General features: G+C 48.4%; 1 protein-coding gene across 3 annotated transcripts in view; it reads right to left on the bottom strand.

Annotated features, from left to right (window-relative positions):
• Positions 1-18,163, bottom strand: part of mtor (mechanistic target of rapamycin kinase) — a 368,371-nt gene that overhangs the window by 322,797 nt on the left and 27,411 nt on the right. For all 3 annotated transcript variants that reach the window (XM_084334134.1, XM_084334136.1, XM_084334135.1), the window contains exons 8-15: positions 15,106-15,214; positions 14,831-15,014; positions 5,708-5,836; positions 5,071-5,315; positions 4,068-4,283; positions 3,153-3,358; positions 2,287-2,409; positions 1,193-1,276 (exon numbers count right to left, since the gene is read on the bottom strand). In XM_084334134.1, the coding sequence (XP_084190260.1) occupies positions 1,193-1,276; positions 2,287-2,409; positions 3,153-3,358; positions 4,068-4,283; positions 5,071-5,315; positions 5,708-5,836; positions 14,831-15,014; positions 15,106-15,214 (1,296 nt within the window). The remainder of the gene's footprint in view (positions 1-1,192; positions 1,277-2,286; positions 2,410-3,152; positions 3,359-4,067; positions 4,284-5,070; positions 5,316-5,707; positions 5,837-14,830; positions 15,015-15,105; positions 15,215-18,163) is intronic.

Raw genomic sequence — 18,163 nt, 5'->3', positions numbered from 1 at the left:
TGATTCTTCAGGCAACGATTCAATGCATCATGAAATCTCTTCATTTGACCACGATTCGATGCGCTTCGATTAGATGAATTTTCAATCAGTTAATTCTGCCAAAAAAAATTAATACACAAATGTGGCTGGGGGAACTGAATCACTCAGCATGAATGGACTATAGGTCAATAATAGGGGTGTAAATATTTGACCCCACAACGATTCGATTACGATTCTTCAGGCAACGATATTCAATATTAATTTGAACGCGATTCGATGCGATTCGACCTATGGGTCGATGCATTGCGATGCATTGTTACACCCCTAATTCATATATATAAACATACATACCAGATACATTCATATCCACACACACAGTGACAGATCGCCTCCCCCCTCCTTACGTGAAGGAAGGGAGATATATCCGTCACTTAGGTAGCTGATTAGTACTGATGTAGCACACCGGCACAGCATTTAGGCACATCCACCTCACACTAGCTGATTAGTACTGATTAGCGGTGTAACGATGCATCGATTAATCGAAATGCATCGATTCTAATGTGTTCGATTCGATGCATCGATTTGAATATGTTAGAATCGATTATAATCGTGTGTATTTTTTTTATTTACCTATAGTCCATTCATGATGAGTTAATCAGTTCCCTGAGCCACATTTGTGTATTCAAAATTTTTGGGGGAATTAACTGATGTTATGTACCGAACCCTGGACCGGCTGAGATACCCCCGTGTACTGACATTTTGGACTGGACGACGACCCTGAACTGTGAACAATCCCTCTTTCTGTCGGCGAGCCTGTTTTGTGTTATTGACCCCCGGAACGGATCACGACCATTCTATTGCTTTCCCCCCCTGGATTCACCATATATTCAATAAATACTTGTATTGATTGATATTGCTCTTGTGTGGACATTCGCATTTGTTTGTATTTGAACCGTGGCGAACCTGTATCCTATCAGGTTCGTCACAATTACATATCTATATCTATATATATATATATCTATATCTATATATATATATCTATATATATATATATATATATATATATATATATATATATATATATATATATATATATATATACATACATGCATTCATACATACATATGGTGTTCAAATACGGAATGCAAAGGTATATAAAAAAGTGCAATACAGTGTGACTTGATGGTATGTAGTTGATGCCATGCTTGCTAACCTGAGCCAGCTCTCCAATGGTGGCCAGGACGCTGATGACCACGCCAGGGTTGGGGTCTGGGTCTTTCAGTTTCAGGATGAGAGCCTGCAGCAGAAAACAGAGAAGGACATTAGAGCACTGAGGGGCGCTATGCTGGTAGTCTAAAGGTTCAGGAGCAGTGAGGGGCGCTAGGCTGTAGTCTAAATGTTCAGGAGCAGTGAGGGGCGCTAGGCTGTAGTCTAAAGGTGCAGGAGCAGTGAGGGGCGCTAGGCTGTAGTCTAAATGTTCAGGAGCAGTGAGGGGCGCTAGGCTGTAGTCTAAAGGTTCAGGAGCAGTGAGGGGCGCTAGGCTGTAGTCTAAATGTTCAGGAGCAGTGAGGGGCGCTAGGCTGTAGTCTAAATGTTCAGGAGCAGTGAGGGGCGCTAGGCTGTAGTCTAAAGGTGCAGGAGCAGTGAGGGGCGCTAGGCTGTAGTCTAAATGTTCAGGAGCAGTGAGGGGCGCTAGGCTGTAGTCTAAAGGTTCAGGAGCAGTGAGGGGCGCTAGGCTGTAGGTTCAGGAGCAGTGAGGGGCGCTAAGCTGTAGGTTCAGGAGCAGTGAGGGGCGCTAGGCTGTAGTCTAAAGGTTCAGGAGCAGTGAGGGGCGCTAGGCTGTAGTCTAAAGGTTCAGGAGCAGTGACGGGCGCTAGGCTGTAGTCTAAAGGTTCAGGAGCAGTGAGGGGCGCTAGGCTGTAGTCTAAAGGTTCAGGAGCAGTGAGGGGCGCTAGGCTGTAGTCTAAAGGTTCAGGAGCAGTGACGGGCGCTAGGCTGTAGTCTAAAGGTTCAGGAGCAGTGAGGGGCGCTAGGCTGTAGGTTCAGGAGCAGTGAGGGGCGCTAGGCTGTAGGTTCAGGAGCAGTGACGGGCGCTAGACTGTAGTCTAAAGGTTCAGGAGCAGTGACAGGCGCTAGGCTCAGGAAGGGGAACTGGGATTGGAAGGTAATGGGTCCGAGTCCCTTGACTGCGAAATGTGGAGCAGGTGAATGAATGACTCTTTCCCCTCCCTTTGCAGTTGTGGTGACCTAGAGCAATAGCTCAGTCACCTTGGATAAATAAAAATGATGTGTCAGAGCAGCTGGTACCTTGAGTATGGGCTCCATGTAGGGCCGTATGAGCCGGGGGGCGTTGGAGACCAGGTGGCCCAGCATGCGTGCGCTCTGTTCCTTGTTCCTGCCTACACCACTGTGCTCCAACTCTGTCAGAATCTGGACAGCAGCACAAATACTTCACTTAGAATACAATACAATACAATATAATACATGCTTCTGGAAACTTCAGGGCATATTTTTACATCTCAACAAAGCACTAGAAGATACACATTTTGTTGCATATAAGTATATGATATAACATGGCCTTTACCCCCCTCTAAAGGTGTCCAAGTGAAATTACAGACCACAAAGTGAAATTGCAGCAGCACAATATTGGGCCTAGATCAGTATTTGACAACGATTTCAATATAACGTCAGTCTAGTCTCCTATTCAAGAAACTCAATTATTCTAATTATTTGAGAAGCATGTAATGATTTGCTCACAAAGTTTATTACCATGTGTGTATTCATACCTGTACCACCGTATGTAATAATACTGTATATACATTCATCTAATCCGATCTATTCTCCACCCTGTTGGTTTCAATTAAGTTCAATTAATAGACGGCCATTCCCATTCATATCTCCATTTATGAATATTTAGCATTTTGTAATTTTGCTGATACAGCTAAAATGGTTGCCACAGAATGTTTGATATTGTTGTCAAAGAAACCACGGTTGGTCTAGTGGCATGCGCCTCAGAAAGCTACCTCCCAGACATTTGAGCAATGCAAAAAGTACAAAAATCACTGAGCAAGTGAAAATGACAAAAGAATCCTCCCATTTCTTTTACTAACAATATGTAAAACTAATAGTAATGTGTCCCCAGGACTGTCTCTCCCCCATCTCTCTCTCTCTACCTGGATGAGCATCTTGCGTAGGAAGGGCATAACGAAGGCAGGGTTCATGCTACTTAGGCGGCCGATGGTGCAGATGGCCAGCTCCCGGATCTCAAACACCTCGTCGTTCAGCGCCACGAACAGCGCCTGCAGGTTCTCCGCCTGAGCCAGGTGGGCGTCGAATCGCTCGTCCAGAGATGCCAGCACACAGTACCGGATATCTGGGTCTGGACAGAGGAGACAGAGAGCAAGAGAGCGAGAGAGCGAGCAAGAGATAACAAGAAAAAAGTAAATAAAATAAATAAATTTAAATAGACTGAGGTGATGGCTGCTGAATGACTATTCATCTGTTTCTGTAATTAATAAATCGTCAATTGTACTTGGTATAATTTCAAACATAGATGCAGCACTTGACTTGGAAATGGTGCTTGGTATAATTTCATCAGCACGGCAGTGTATTCAGAATCAGCACGGCTGTGTATTCAGAATCAGCAGCAGCACAGCTGTGTATTCAGAATCAGCAGCAGCACGGCTGTGTATTCAGAATCAGCAGCAGCACGGCTGTGTATTCAGAATCAGCAGCAGCACGGCTGTGTATTCAGAATCAGCACGGCTGTGTATTCAGAATCAGCAGCAGCACGGCTGTGTATTCAGAATCAGCAGCAGCACGGCTGTGTATTCAGAATCAGCACGGCTGTGTATTCAGAATCAGCAGCAGCACGGCTGTGTATTCAGAATCAGCACGGCTGTGTATTCAGAATCAGCAGCAGCACGGCTGTGTATTCAGAATCAGCAGCAGCGACAAGATATCAGTGTCTCCCTATCTTCTACTGAAACAAAAATGTATTTCTAAAACAGCCCAAACGTGTTGTTACCAGATGTATTCCCAACAGAGCTCCCAGCATGTTACCACAGGGTCTTAGGGACATCATGTACCTGGGTCCGTGATGCCCACCACCAGCAGCTTGCTGAGCACGTCGGCCACCACCTGCACGGCCGTCTGGCTGACCACGTGACCGTGGCCGCTGAGCAGCTGGATGGAGGGCGTGAGCAGACGCGAGCAGGTCCGGGCCGCCTCCATGCGGATCTCCTTATGCTCGCTGTTGAGGAAGTGGTCGGCGCAGTGGCGCACAAACTGGGTGAGGGAGTGACCTGGGTGGCAACAGGAGAGAGCGACAAGTGGTTTAAATGGGGATATCGGAAAAGTTACTTCAGTGATCAAAGACAGGTTAGAAGATCGACCTTGCTGAATAGAATGTAAACGTGCTAAGAATTCTGTGTTCACATGCCGGATTAAGACAATACTCTGATTAGGACATAGCCATGTAAACTGCATTTTCTGATTACCTTGTTGTAAATAAGGTCTTGAAGGATGAGGCCAGTGTCATTTTCTTTCTTATTTTATTGTCAACATAGCCTATGAAAAAAACTAAACCTACAATGTGTTTATTCTACTCTCTGTCCTCTTCCTACTCTCTCCTGCCCTTAGGAGCTCTCAACCAGGGAGCCATGTGCTCCCATTGTTTGCTAAAACCATTAAAGAAAGAGCCAATGCAATGTAGTATTGCAAATTAAGCCTTCGTTAGAATTCCAAGGCCTTAGCATATCTAGAAGACCTGGTTCATCTGGGTGAAGAGAATATATTCACCACTTGTTTTACAGCAGTTCAAGTTTTCATGGAGTGTTGCACATGTTGCCTTCCTCCAATAACCTACACCCATAGCCTCTGAGCCTTTCCATTTAAGCTGGAGTGGGTCATTCTTTTCTTGAACGATGCCCATTTTTTAAATAATTGGACAAATGCCAAATACATTTTGCAGCCCGCTACCTAATGTACTCCACAAAGACATGATCTTTTTAAGATATTTAGAGAACATTGTTGGTTTTCATCCAATTGTAAATCTGGCCAAACAGAGTTTGAGTTGTGCCCATGTGTCACCTTCAAACTCAAAGCTGCCCAGCGTGCGGAGGGCCAGGGTGATGCTGCCCACGTCGCTGGCCTCGGGGATGTTGGTGAGGCTCGGTGATGCCAGCTGGTGTGCCAGGCCCTTGGGCATGCCTGGGTGGCGCAGCGGCTTGTGCATGAGGACCAGGGACAGCATCTTCAACAGGCCGTCCTGGATGTCCTTCTTCAGCTGAGGGATCTGACGGCTCAGGTCGTACAGCACCGCCGTCAGCGCAGGGCTATAGGGACCGTGGGGGGGGGGGGGTTTAGACATGATTGGGATGGAACCATGGTCGCATACCACCACCATCATCATCATCGTCATCTGTGGACATACACAACCCATCCACCTATTCTGTAGTATAACCTGCTACCTTGAGGCTACCATAAAAGTGGAATACCACCGCAAAAGCAATAGTAAACTCATTTTTGCAGATTGCGGCATAACTGATTAATTCTCTCAATGTGGCTGTGCCAAAGTGATCTCTGCTCAAAAACATTGGCCAAGGAAGGTGCTAATTTCGTAGAGTCACATGTCATGATGACATCCGAAAGTTGAAAAACATTCAAGCTAAGAAGCCACTTGATGACGATCACGATGGGAACAATGACCTGGTAAGAGCCCCTCTACCTGAGTCCTACGGCCAGCATGGGCTCCAGAAGCTCTTTGATGTCCTGTTGGATGCTGGGGCCCATGGCCCTGGACAGCATGCTGATACAGGTGAACACGGTAGCATCCACCTGCATGGTCTTCTGCCTCCTGAACACACACACAAGAAGGGAGCAGATAAATGCATTAGATTCATCTGTGGCGACCACTTGATCTAAAGAGGACGAGCTGCAACACTGTCGGGTACAAACATTATATTTGTTTCTAATCTAACAATATGGTTGATGTTTCTGTGTGTCGGTCATGATCACACCAATTGGATCTGATTTATGAATGCAAAATACTGATATTGGAGATTAAAAAGGTTAATTTGGCATTGGCGCACAACACAACAGAAGAAAAGTTCAGCATTACATCAGAAACATACTTCTCAAGTCAAGAGAACAGCATGCATCATCTGTTAGCATCTGATGATAGTGAAGCACTAGAGTCAGCTAAATTCAAGTTTGATGATCAAACCCTAGCATAGTCCAGTAATCTGTATTGTATTTAGTAGGGATGCTCGATATTGGCTTTTTTACCGATACCGAATATACCGATATTGTCCAACTCTTAATTTCCAATACCGATATCAACCGATATATGCAGGGTTTCCCCCCCCAAAAAATGTAATGATTTCAGGTAATTAACATTACATATATCTTGTTGTGGAATTAACACAACATTATGCATACTTTTGACAATAAATAAAATCAGAATTTGTTCTTACTTGCTTGCCTGGGTAAATAAAGGTTATAGAAATGTAAAAAAAGAAGAAAAAAAAAATCTTTTTTTTAAAGCGGTACCGATATTTTCCGATATCACATTTGAATGCCGATATCGGCCGATAATATCGGTAGGCCGATAATATCGGACATCCATAGTATTTAGTCATCTCCATTGACTGTAAAACAGACTTGTGAAGCGAGAGAGAACAGCCCATAAGAGGCAGGTTAAACGGATAGTTTGGAGTTTTGGACATTCATTTGTAGGCACTTGACACATTGTGGTGAAAAGGCTTCTACATTCATCCTTCAGTAACCCAAAAGAAAACAGCTCCTTAGCAGTGTTAGATTTCCACTATCTGCAAGTCAACAAGCTAGCTTGGTCAACGAGGCATGCTAACTTGCAGTTATATTATCATACTGGCAATCGCGTCTCGCTCTGCCTACTGAGATATATCATTATCTCCAGCACCTAGTGAGCTCTGGGAAACAAAACAAATGCACCCACTTGCACGTGACCACGCCACTCCCATGCGTGCCTCTATATAACGCCGGAAGTGGTCACGCCTCACCCTTCCTCATTCGTTTCCAACGCAGAAGCAGCTCAGATCCACTTTTGAATGGAACTTTGTATCAGGGGATACGACAGAGTATGTAGGGAAACATTACGCAATGTTGGGCTTTGCCAGAAGTACGCCAGCCCCCGGATCCTTCTCGGCACGTCCACAGCACGGCGGTCCTATCCTGTGTTTTTCCTCGTCGCTTGAGGACCTGCGCTGGCAGGCGTTGGTACTGGCATGTGTAATACTGCTTGTTGTCTCGTGAGACGACCGGGCGATGTGTTGGCGCGGGGGGGGGCGGGATATTTGGATAAACGTGGTCATCATGACTCACTTTTGGATGTTTCTCCAAGTATCTTAGCGCGCGCAGCTGGTGCTAATGCTACAATGTTGGGGCGCCGTTCCCATGTACCCCGCCGGGGCTGTCTTTACTCTTCCCTCCTCTTAACCATTCATGCTGACAGTCAATCGGTGTCTAATGTTGGGGGTTTAGCGGAGGCTTATTTACCCTTTACATGGGTGGATGGGCTGACGACAGGGCTCAGGGCAGGTGTGCATTTTGTGAAACTATGAATTGAAAATGGGGGACCCTGATGTAGACAGGACTATCGTTTTCTCTGGTCTGCATCCCCTTAACAATTGTGTGTATTGGGCTAGCCCATTCTGCAATATGTTAATAGAGTTTTTGTTCATTCATTCATTTATCCGTCACGGGTGCACACCGCAGGGGAGGTTGTTGCATGTCTACTAGTGGAGCAGTGCTTCACTGGTAATAGACTTTGGTCAGTAGCCTCCACTGGTGTTCCGTGCTTAGTGGAGCAGGTGGCATCGGTCCTTTGCCCTGACATGGTGGAACGGTATCCCGCCCGGCCGACGCCAAGAGGCGAGTCGGCCCAGCAGGTGGCTGGTGGGCTGATGAAGCTTATACCGCCGCAGTACAGAATTTTGCAGCAACTAACAACATTGCTCAATTGGCTGCTTTTCTGTCAAAAATGGTGTCGGGTGGTGGGGCCTTAGGGCCAGCCGACGTCAAAACCATCGTGCAAGGTTTTGAGGTTATTCAGTTTTTTGACCCAGCCGCAAGCTATAACCACAGGGAGGGCTAGGATGCTGTCAACGGTTGTTCACAGGCATCTTGGTTGGAGCAATCTCCCCTTGAGGAGGGGAGGGGTCTCCTCCTCAGGGCTCCCCTCTCCGCGGGTGGACCTTGGTCTGTCCACGGAGGCACGGGCGGTATTTGACCTGGGCTCCACGCCGCGCAGCCAGAGGTGAGAGCACGGCCTCGCCAGCGGCTGCGGCGAGGCCCCCGGCCATGTTTCCCCCGCCTGAGATACCCTGGACACAAAGAAAACAGGTGATCACAAGGCCGACAGCCTCGGCGGCCCGAGGGATCGGCTATATTAGATGGGCACGCCCTAAAAAACCGTTGCCATCTAGCTGTGTCTAGCACGCTCTCCGGTTACTCCCCCCCGCTACGCTATGGGACTCAGGGCTCTGATTTGTCCCCTTTGGCTGTGGGCCGCTTTCTTCCAGTGAAGCGCAAGCGGCCCCACATTTCGCTTCTCATGGAGACAGGGGCTGACACCCAGTTGTTAGCTAGGCCTGGGTCCGTCTATGAGAATCAGAGCATGTGAGTGGGGCGGAATGGCAGAGAAATCCGCTCTTCACTCTGGACGGCTTAGTTCCGCTCTCATTCGCTCATGTTGCCCCCCCCCCCCCCCCCCCCCCCAAGCCGCTCTCCGCTCGCCTTCATTTGCGCATCAAGCGCTCGGCGCTCCGGCCCACTAGAAAATCTAAAACATTTTGGAGCATGATGTAAATTAGCTTGATTTGACCAAACTACAACAGTCTGCACCCCCTGGGCCCCTTAACAATTGTTTGTATTGAGCTGTATAAGTATTGTACCCATTCTGCAATCTGTTAAATATAACGTTTTCAACCATTCTACTAGCTTTACTATGCTAATGTACGCTAGCCTAGATAGCCTAGCCGCAATGCTAAGTGTTTATACTGGCAGATCCCATTCACTTTAGCATGTAAGCTAACAACATCAGTGCTCTTTTTGTGAGACAAAACTCTCCGCCCTTGGTGGTACATTGTGTTGATGTTGGTTTCGTTTCATCAATAAATGAGGCAGAACACAGTGAATGTATCCTTTTTATTTATTGCACTTTGTTTGTTTCTTGCTGAAAATAAATGGCTAAATAGTTCCCGAGGTGATTTAAAGATGGCTGATTTCTGTTTTGACTTAGCAGGATGTGTAGTGACTAGTGACGTGTTCACCCTTCTGATTAGTTGAAAATGGCCTTCATGTTTGAACTACATCGCCACCTATTGCTTTGGCATTGTACTACATGTATATTACATCAGTTTAAACCACTGTGTGATCGTGAGCACTGAGCGGCTCGGAGCGGAGGAGAGCTCTCGCTCCGGAGTCACTCTGACTTTTAAAGCCCACTCCGCGCTCACGTCAAAATCCACCCGCTCCGCTCCTCGCTCGGCTCCTCGCTCCGCTCACATGCTCTAATGAGAATGCTGTGCTGTCAAGCGGCTCCCACACCACACATCCTGCGTCTGTGTTTGGCGAGCCTGGTGTTGTATCTGTCGACGGAGCAGGATTCCCTGTATCTAAAATGTTTTGTCAGGGGGCGGCTAGGTGGCGCAGTGGGCAAGGCGCTCGCCACTAACGCAGGAGATGCTGGGTTCGATCCCAGCTCTCTGCGTTGCTACCAGCTTGGCTGGTCGTTCATACTAACACAATTGGCAGTGTTAGGGGTGAGAAAGCTGGTGGGTGGGGATTGGACGTCAGTCAGGCACGCGTAATTTGGGTGGTAGTAATATCACTACAGGGCTACGGTGTGTAGAGACCCACCCTATCGGGCAGTGTGGGACCACACACCATGCATGTCCAGCTGCAGAGCAGGCTGTCCTCAGCAAGCTAAGCCGGGAAGATGCTCAACGGGGGGGCCTATGTCACCAGGGGTGATGGCCGCTCCCCCCGTATCAGACCGCCCCTTCTGTCGGGGTCCCCCCCTTGGGTGCGATTGCCTCGTTGGTAGAGTCAGGGTGCGATATCCCGGCTCCGCGGGACACCCTGCTTGCGCGGTTGGCGAGACCAGGGTTGACGACGCACAGCGGGAGGGACCGGGCCACCCATCTACGATTCCTAGCGGACCAGCGGCAGTTGGCGGCGGGGCGCTTTGGAATTTTTACCACGTATGGCTGCAGTAGTAGCCATATGTCGGTGTGGATGGAGAGAACGCTGAGGGCGGCGCTTGTGTTACAGTTTACACACCCCCGCCCTCCGTTTTTGGGTTTGGTACAGACTATTATCAGAGTCCACGGCAGTGACAGCCCTGGCCGAGGAGATTCGTTCTCTGGCGGCAAAGCAGGCCGTCGTCGTGGTCCCATGGGAGGACGCGATGAGCGGCGTTTCCTCCCGATATTCTCTGGTGCGCGAGAAATCGGGGGGGGGGGGGGGGGGGGGGGGGGTGTCAGACCCATACTGGACCTGTCCCATGGAAGTTTCAGAATGTTGACCGTCACCCACCTGTTAAGCGCTGTCAGTTGGGGGACTGGTTCACCTCCATTGACCTGAAGGATGCGTATTCGCATCCCGATCTTCCCTCCTAGGACATACCTACGCTTCCTTTTTCAGGCCTTAGTGTACAAGTACCAGAGGCTGCCGTTCGGCTGCTCTCTGGCTCCTTGCATCTTCACCAGGTGCGTGCAGAATGTGGGGCCTCTGCGTCGTCAGGGGATACGAATTTTATTCTACCGTGGACGACGTTCTGGTCCTCAGCCGGTCAGAGAAGATCGCCAGGTCTCATACCAGGCAGGTGGTGGAATTCCTCACCAGCCTGGGTTTTGCTGTAGACTGGAAGTAGAGTACTCCTCTTCCCAGTCAATGGGTGGAGTACTTGGGCTTATTTCTAAGCTCAAGGTCTATATGGGCATCCCTCAGAGCAGCGGCGAGAAGATATTCTCTGGGCGCTCGGGAGGTTCCTTCCTGGCAGGACAGTTACGGCGCTGACCGTGATACGTCTGCGCGGTATTATGGCATCTGCTCAAGCTGTGGTCCCTCTTGGCCTCCTCTTCATGAGGAGGATACAGAGGTAGGTTTTTCGGTGTGAAAATAGACCCTGTGGGAGTCAAGTGGAAGCTGCTGAAGGTTCCCATGTCAGTACTGGGGGACCTCGCCCTCTGGGGGGGGCATGGGGCCCTCGCCCGCGGGGTCCCCATGGGCAGCAGGTTGTCACACGTCACGGTCTTCACCGACGCCTCCCTCACGGGAGGGGGGGGGACGTGTCGGGCCAACGGAGTAGGGGGCAGCTGGCAGGACCATGCTGCCCCGGTCTGCACTACTTCAATGTGTTGGGATTGAAGGCAGTCCTTCTGGTCCTCAAACGGCTCGGCCACCTTGTGGTGGGCAAGCATGTTTAGATCGGGACGGACAACGCGACGTCAGCGTCGTATTGAACAGACAGGGAGGAGTACGCTCCCCCGTCTGCACCGGGCAGCGGTTGAGCTCTGGCTATGGGCGTCTCTCAATCTGCGCAGCCTGAGGGCTCTCCACATCCCCGGCAGGGAGAATGTGGGTGCAGATGTGATGTCGCGGGGCAGTCCTCACTCCGACGAGTGGGGACTACGTCCAGACGTAGTCAGACAGGTCTGGGACCGATTCGGGGAGGCCACAGTGGACCTGTTTGCGAGCGGTCAGTCGGAAGGACAACCCCTCTCTGGGAGTGGATGCCTTCTCGATGTATCCGTGGCCGCCCGGGATTCTGTACGCGTTCCCCCCAGTACACCTGGTAGCTCAGCTGTTGGAGTGGGTACGTCGGGAGCGCAGGACTTTGATCCTGATCGCGCCGGACCGGGGCACGGCTGTGTGGTTCCCGGTCCCGATTCAGCTCTTGGTGGCCCCGCCGTGGCCTGTTCCGTGGTCACCGCGGGCCCTCTCTCAGGCACACGGGACGCTGTTTCTGCATCCTGTTCTGGGGCAGCCATTGATGGTTTGGCTGCTGAAAGGGTGAATCTGGAGGGGATGTGTCTTACCCCTACTGTGGTTAACACCATCCGGAACGCGCGCGCTCTGTCCACTACCGCGTTTACGCTGGGAAGTCGCATATGTTTCAGGAGTGGTGTGAGGTTGGGGGCCTGGACCCGGTGTCTTGCCCCCTGGACTTGGTTCTTTCCTTCCTCCAGTCTATCCTGGATAGGCTGTCGGCCTCGACGGTGAGGGTATACGCCGCAGCTATATCCTCTTGTCACGTGGGCTTTGAGGGCGGTACGCTGTTCAGCCACCCTCTCGTGAAACATTTCCTGCTTGGCCCTCGGTGTCTCAAGCCTGTGGAACATTCTGTCTCCGAGTTGGGACCTCCAACTGGTCCTGGGCCGGTTGTCGGAGGCCCCGTTTGAGCCTCTTGAGCAGGCGCCATTGGATCGGCTGTCTTTTAAGACCGCGTTCCTTTTGGCCATCACCTCTGCTAAGCGTGTGGGTGAGCTGTGTGCTCTCTCGGTGCGGCCTGAGTGCCTGTCTATTCGGGCCGATAGCGGTGCAACTCTGAGGCCTAATCCGGTCTTCGTGCCAAAGAATATCCGGAGCTCTTTTCGCTCCAGGGATATTGTGATTCAGGCGTTTCATCCTCCTCCTCACGCTAGTGGGTTGGAGTCGAGCCTTCACCCGTCGTGTCCTGTCCGTGCACTGAGGGTTTACCTTAGTCGCACGCAGGATCTCAGGGCTTCCGATCAACTGTTTGTTTGTTTGTTTGTTTGTTTGTTTGTTTGTTTGTTTGTTTGTTTGTTTGTTTGTTTGTTACGGTGGCCCTCGCGCGGGTGAGGCGCTGTCCAAGCAGCGCCTGTCACATTGGTTGTGCGAGGGCATTGCCCTTTGCTACACGTTGGCTGGACAGGTTCCCCCCGGGGGCATCAGGGCGCACTCCACTCGTCGTGTGGCGGCCTCTGCTGCCCTGTTGGGGGGGGCCTCGGTGGAGGACATCTGTGCTGCGGCCTCCTGGTCCTCCCCGAGTCCTTTCGTTGGGTTTTACCTCATGGACATAAATGGGGGTTCTGTCTCCCAGGCGGTCCTGAGGTCCGGGACCTCTCCTGCATCCCGCCATCAGGTGGGCTAGCAGGAGTGTGTGGGTGTGGACCGCGGGGTGCTGTGTCACACATGGTCCCGCTTGCGCTCGGGGGTGCCTGGTTCCCCTTTTTCGCACTTTGGTTGAAGTTGACTGCCTCCCCCCCTTCGTTAGGATGGGCGGGTGGACGGGACTCCCCTCCTCCCTGGCTGGGGCTTACGGGCCCTCAGGTTTTTTTTTACGTGGCCACGCGTCCGCTCTGCCCTTTATCTCAGTAGGCAGAGCGAGACGCGATTGCCAGTATGATAATATAGCGTAAGCAGGGGAGGAAATTAGGTCACTTTACTGGCCAAATGCTAGTATTTTTTACGTTTGGCTGGTAAAAAAAATCAGATACCTGCCAGTTGGCTGGTAAGCCAAAAAGTTAGTTTCCTCCCCTGCTGGCGAGTATACAAAAAAATAAAACATTCTGCAATCACTGCACTGGCAAACGGTGCGCGTCTTCTGAGTGTTCGCTTTAGTTGACAGTGCCACGAGAGCACTGCACACGACCACCCGCGGACATATAATGTTTAATAAACGTTTGCGCAGTACTGGCCAACCCGCGGACATATAATAATAAAAGTCCCGCGTTACTAGGCTAGCCATCAGGAGCACTCTCAAACAGATAACGTTAAACACAGCAGAAGATGGAAAACAGACAGACTGACCAACGGGGAACTGCATCCAACCCTAGTACAACCCTCGAGTATAAGTTACTAAGGACACATTTAAATCACAGAGGTGTAATGTTAGTCTACTGGAACTGTATACAGTGGTTAGCTTCTAGTTAGCGTTTTAGCTATAGCTGCTTGCTAGCTAACGTTAGCCCCGTGTGCTCAAAGCAGCCAGCTAGGTGTATCTGTTATGACTATAATGTTTCCAAAAAAGCACCGGACTACGACGTAAGGTTAGACATTTTATTTCATGCTCAAAAGCCCCTGGCTTGCACATCGCAGTCACGAAAGGGGCTAGCTCAACCAGTGCACTGTGCACAACAGCACACCAACCCAACTGACGTTACCACAACACTTGACGGTACTTCACAGCACTGTCGTAAGACCACCGTGCTGTCTTAAAGGCACAGTGTGCCTACCCAGATGCATACACAACATTGACGCGGCTTGACATACAAAGAAGTAATTATCACAATTAGCGATTTTTTTTGTCTGGTAAAAAATCTGTTTGGCTGGTAAAAAAAAATCAGATACTCGCCAGTTGGCTGGTAAGCCAAAAAGTTAGTTTCCTCCCCTGAGCGTAAGGTTATTCTATAACACTAGTTATATGAATACTGGCTGAGCGTCTCGCTCTTCAGCGCCCTGAGGTCTCTTGGATGTTTTCCGTGTATGGAATTCGAACTTGGAAGGGTGAGGCGTGACCACTTCCGGCGTAATATAGAGGCACGCATGGGAGTGGCGTGGTCACGTGCAAGTGGGTGCATTTGTTTTGTTTCCCAGAGCACACTAGGTGCTGGAGATAATGATATATCTCAGTAGGCAGAGCGAGACGCTCAGCCAGTATTCATATAACTAGGGTTATAGAATAACCTTACGTTATTCCAGTTGACAAAAGTGGCATACAGAAACGTTCTTCCCATCATGCTGTGTGAATTAATACTTTCAAATACTGAAATTACAAAATGTCATCCTATCCTTTAAGTACAACTGGTTGGAGCCTATTTCAATGCGATTGATGACTGACTTGTGTGCAAAGTCCTTGGGTGGCAGGGCAGCCTTGATGATCTCCAGGATCCTGGAGAGGTATGGCTGGATCTCCACTCTGACAGCCACCACCAGCAGACCCAGGGCCTGGAAGGCGGCCGTCCTCTCCTTCTCCTTCTTCAGACATCCCAGCAGGTAGCACATGGTGTCTGACAGGTACTGGTCTGAGCGGTGGGGAGAAGACCGATTATTAACCTTCTCTACAATGCAGGACCAGAGGGAAGCCTATATTTAGTTTGTTAATCCATGTCCTACCTGTGAAGTTCTGAGGCTGGAAGGCGGCCAGGCGTGGCAGCAGATTCAGAATGCTCAACTGGATCAGGGGGTTCTTACTGGTCCTGTATTTAAGAACCCAGCGGCACACCTGCACACAACACAACAGAAGAAAAGCTCAACATTGGGGTGTTGCTGCGTCGCAACACGGCCGATCCGGGTTCGATTCCCGGACCCGGCGTTCTTTGCCGAATGTCTTCCCCTGCTCTGTCTCGCATAACCATTTTAGGATTGATATTCTATATTCTATAATCATATTTCAAATGGCATGTGTCCGGATGGCAGAATTCAGTACTGTATCTTCAAAACCTTCTGTTTAACACATTGGGTGCCAACGACGAGAAGTCTCGTTGTTGGCCGCCATGCGTTGAGTGCCAATGACGAGACATCTCGTTATTTAATCGTTATTTCTTTTATTAGCGATGTCCATACATTTTTCATCCATCCAGCCTCACGTTATCATTGGGACTGGCTCTGAGCTCGAAAAGGGCAAATACCGCCCCCATATCGTCTCCCGGATGGTATTGCACCCATTGGAATGGAGTCGATGGGAATGAATCAGAAGAAAAAAAACTCCGGGCTCCACATTTTACTTCTGAGGCATGTAACCTGAGACTATTGCATCCACTGAGGGCACTACGTCGATTATGTGTTTCGAGGTATACCGTTGGATCAATAAACGCGATCGATATTTGGAATGGCGATCAGGAATTGGATTAATCTTTTTGCAGAACATCTGATGTGAGGTAAGGACTTTATTTTACCAGTATTGGGTTATTCAGAGTTTTTTTTCACAGTGTTCACAACGTGTCTCCTATGTGTGTATGTGTGTGTGCGTAATGTTAGCACCAGGCACGGCATATATCAGGGGTAGGCAACCCTAGGCACGCGTGCCTGCATAGGCACGCGGGGGCATTTGCATAGGCACAGGGGGCAGCAGTAAAAAAAAAAAAAATTTTTTTTTTTTTTTTTTTTTGCTCTGAAATATTATAGTGAAATATTTTGCACTGTTGTCGCATTTATCTTGTTGAAATCCTCCCACATGTTCTTTTTACTACCACATATTTAATTGAGACCCTTTATTTGTTTATTATTTCAATTTAGCTGGAAATACATTGCTACATCATTCAGTAACATTTGCAGAGCCTTATAACAAAAACATTATTACGGTCACCATTGTGACCAGTGGGATTAATCAACAATTTTTATTATTTATTTTTCTATTTCATTGAACATTGCACATGTTAAAAGTCATTTTTTTTTTACTCAAAATGTGAGTATTACCAAGTCAACTTGTGTTCTTAAAACAATGACAATAAACATAGTTTTATTAGGTTGAAATAATGTGGTTGTGTACTTATTTTTCTGTTAACTTATTATGGATTGAAAACTGAAAACCTTAATGCACAGTAACTGAACTCAATATTTTTAAGTTCTGGTAACTTATTATTATTATTATTTTTTTACAGTGTAGTCTTGCGATCAATCAAAACTTATTTACACGATATACCTCACATTCACCCTCCATTCATATCCTGGTGTTCTCCTGGTGTTCTCCATTAGGCCTGTAGGTGGAGCTATGACAGCACACGTACAGTACACACACCGATGGTGTGTGATGTGTCCAAAAATGAATGGGCAAATGTGAGTGAAATTGTCGCACTGTATGCAGCTGTTTGTCTGCATTGCATCCCCCCCCCCCCCCCAACTCAGATTTAGGGTTGATACAACCATCATAATAATATTGTTAATAATAACAATAACAATAATGATGTAATAATGTAAAAATTATCATTAAAAATACCTGATTATCAGAAAAAAAATTACGATGCATGGAATATTGTTGAGGCACACTAGTTACAACTATATTTCAAACAGGCACTCCATGTCAAAAAGGTTGCTGACCCCTGGCATATATAATCGATTTTTCAGCCTGCTTCTTTAGTGTGCATAAGTACACATATACTATCGATAATCTAGCGTTTATTTTAAAACGATTCATAAATGAGCCGAAAAATCCCAACGTGTTGTGTGTATTCCACTAAAGGGCTATTAATGCGGAAAGTCTGTAAATGTGTATTCTACGTTCTTATGGAATGAATGAGATAAAAAAATATTAAAAACATTAAAAAGAAATGTTTTTTTTTTCATAACGCAATAAATTGCTGTGTAATTAATTCATCTAATTAACGCTATAAACTGACAGCCCTAGTAACATTTAAAGAAAAGCTCAGCATTACTCCATCAGAAACATACTTCTAAAGTCAAGAGAACAGCATGCATCATCTGTTAGCGTCTGACGATAGTGAAGCACTAGAGTCAGCTAAATTCAAGTTTGATGGTCAAACCCTAGCAAGCACAGTCCAGTAATCTGTATTGTATTTAGTCATCTCCATTGACTGTAAAACAGACTCGTGAAGCGAGAGAGAACAGCCCATAAGAGGCAGGTTAAACGGATAGTTTGGAGTTTTGGACATTCATTTTTTTTTTTTTTTTTTTTTTTTTTTTTGTCTTTTTCCCCCTCCATTTTCCTCCGATTTTCTCCCATCCCAATGTTAGTCGTATGCCAATTCCCAGTCCCTTCCTGGTCGCTGCGCACTTACCCCCCACAGTCAGATCATCTGGGAGAGTGGAGGCTACCACGTGCTTCCTCCGACACACGTCCAGCCAATCACCGCTTCTTTTCACCTGGCAGCGCGGATTCTCATCGAGAGGGCGTAGCGTGTGGGAGGACCACACTATCCCCCTCGAGTCCTATCCGCGCTTAGCAGGCGCCCCGACCGAACTGTAGGAGTCGCTGTTTACAACGACCCGGACCCACCCCGCCAGCTTCTCCCACCCTCTAATACAGCCAATTGTATTAGTGCAGACGGCCAGCCAAGCTGGTGACAACCCCGGAGCTGTGAGCTGGATTCGAACAGGCGAATCCAGCTCACAGCTCCGGGGCTGGTGACGAACGCAATCTCCGCTCTGCCACCTAACCGCCCATTTGGACATTCATTTGTATGAAATACTTGCCAGTAGTCGATGCAAAGCTATT

Source organism: Notolepis coatsorum, assembly GCF_963971535.1.
Source record: "Notolepis coatsorum genome assembly, chromosome: 17".
NCBI lineage: Eukaryota > Metazoa > Chordata > Actinopteri > Aulopiformes > Paralepididae > Notolepis > Notolepis coatsorum.
The sequence above is the reverse complement of the archived record's forward strand: the minus strand, read 5'-3'. Positions and strand labels throughout refer to the sequence as shown.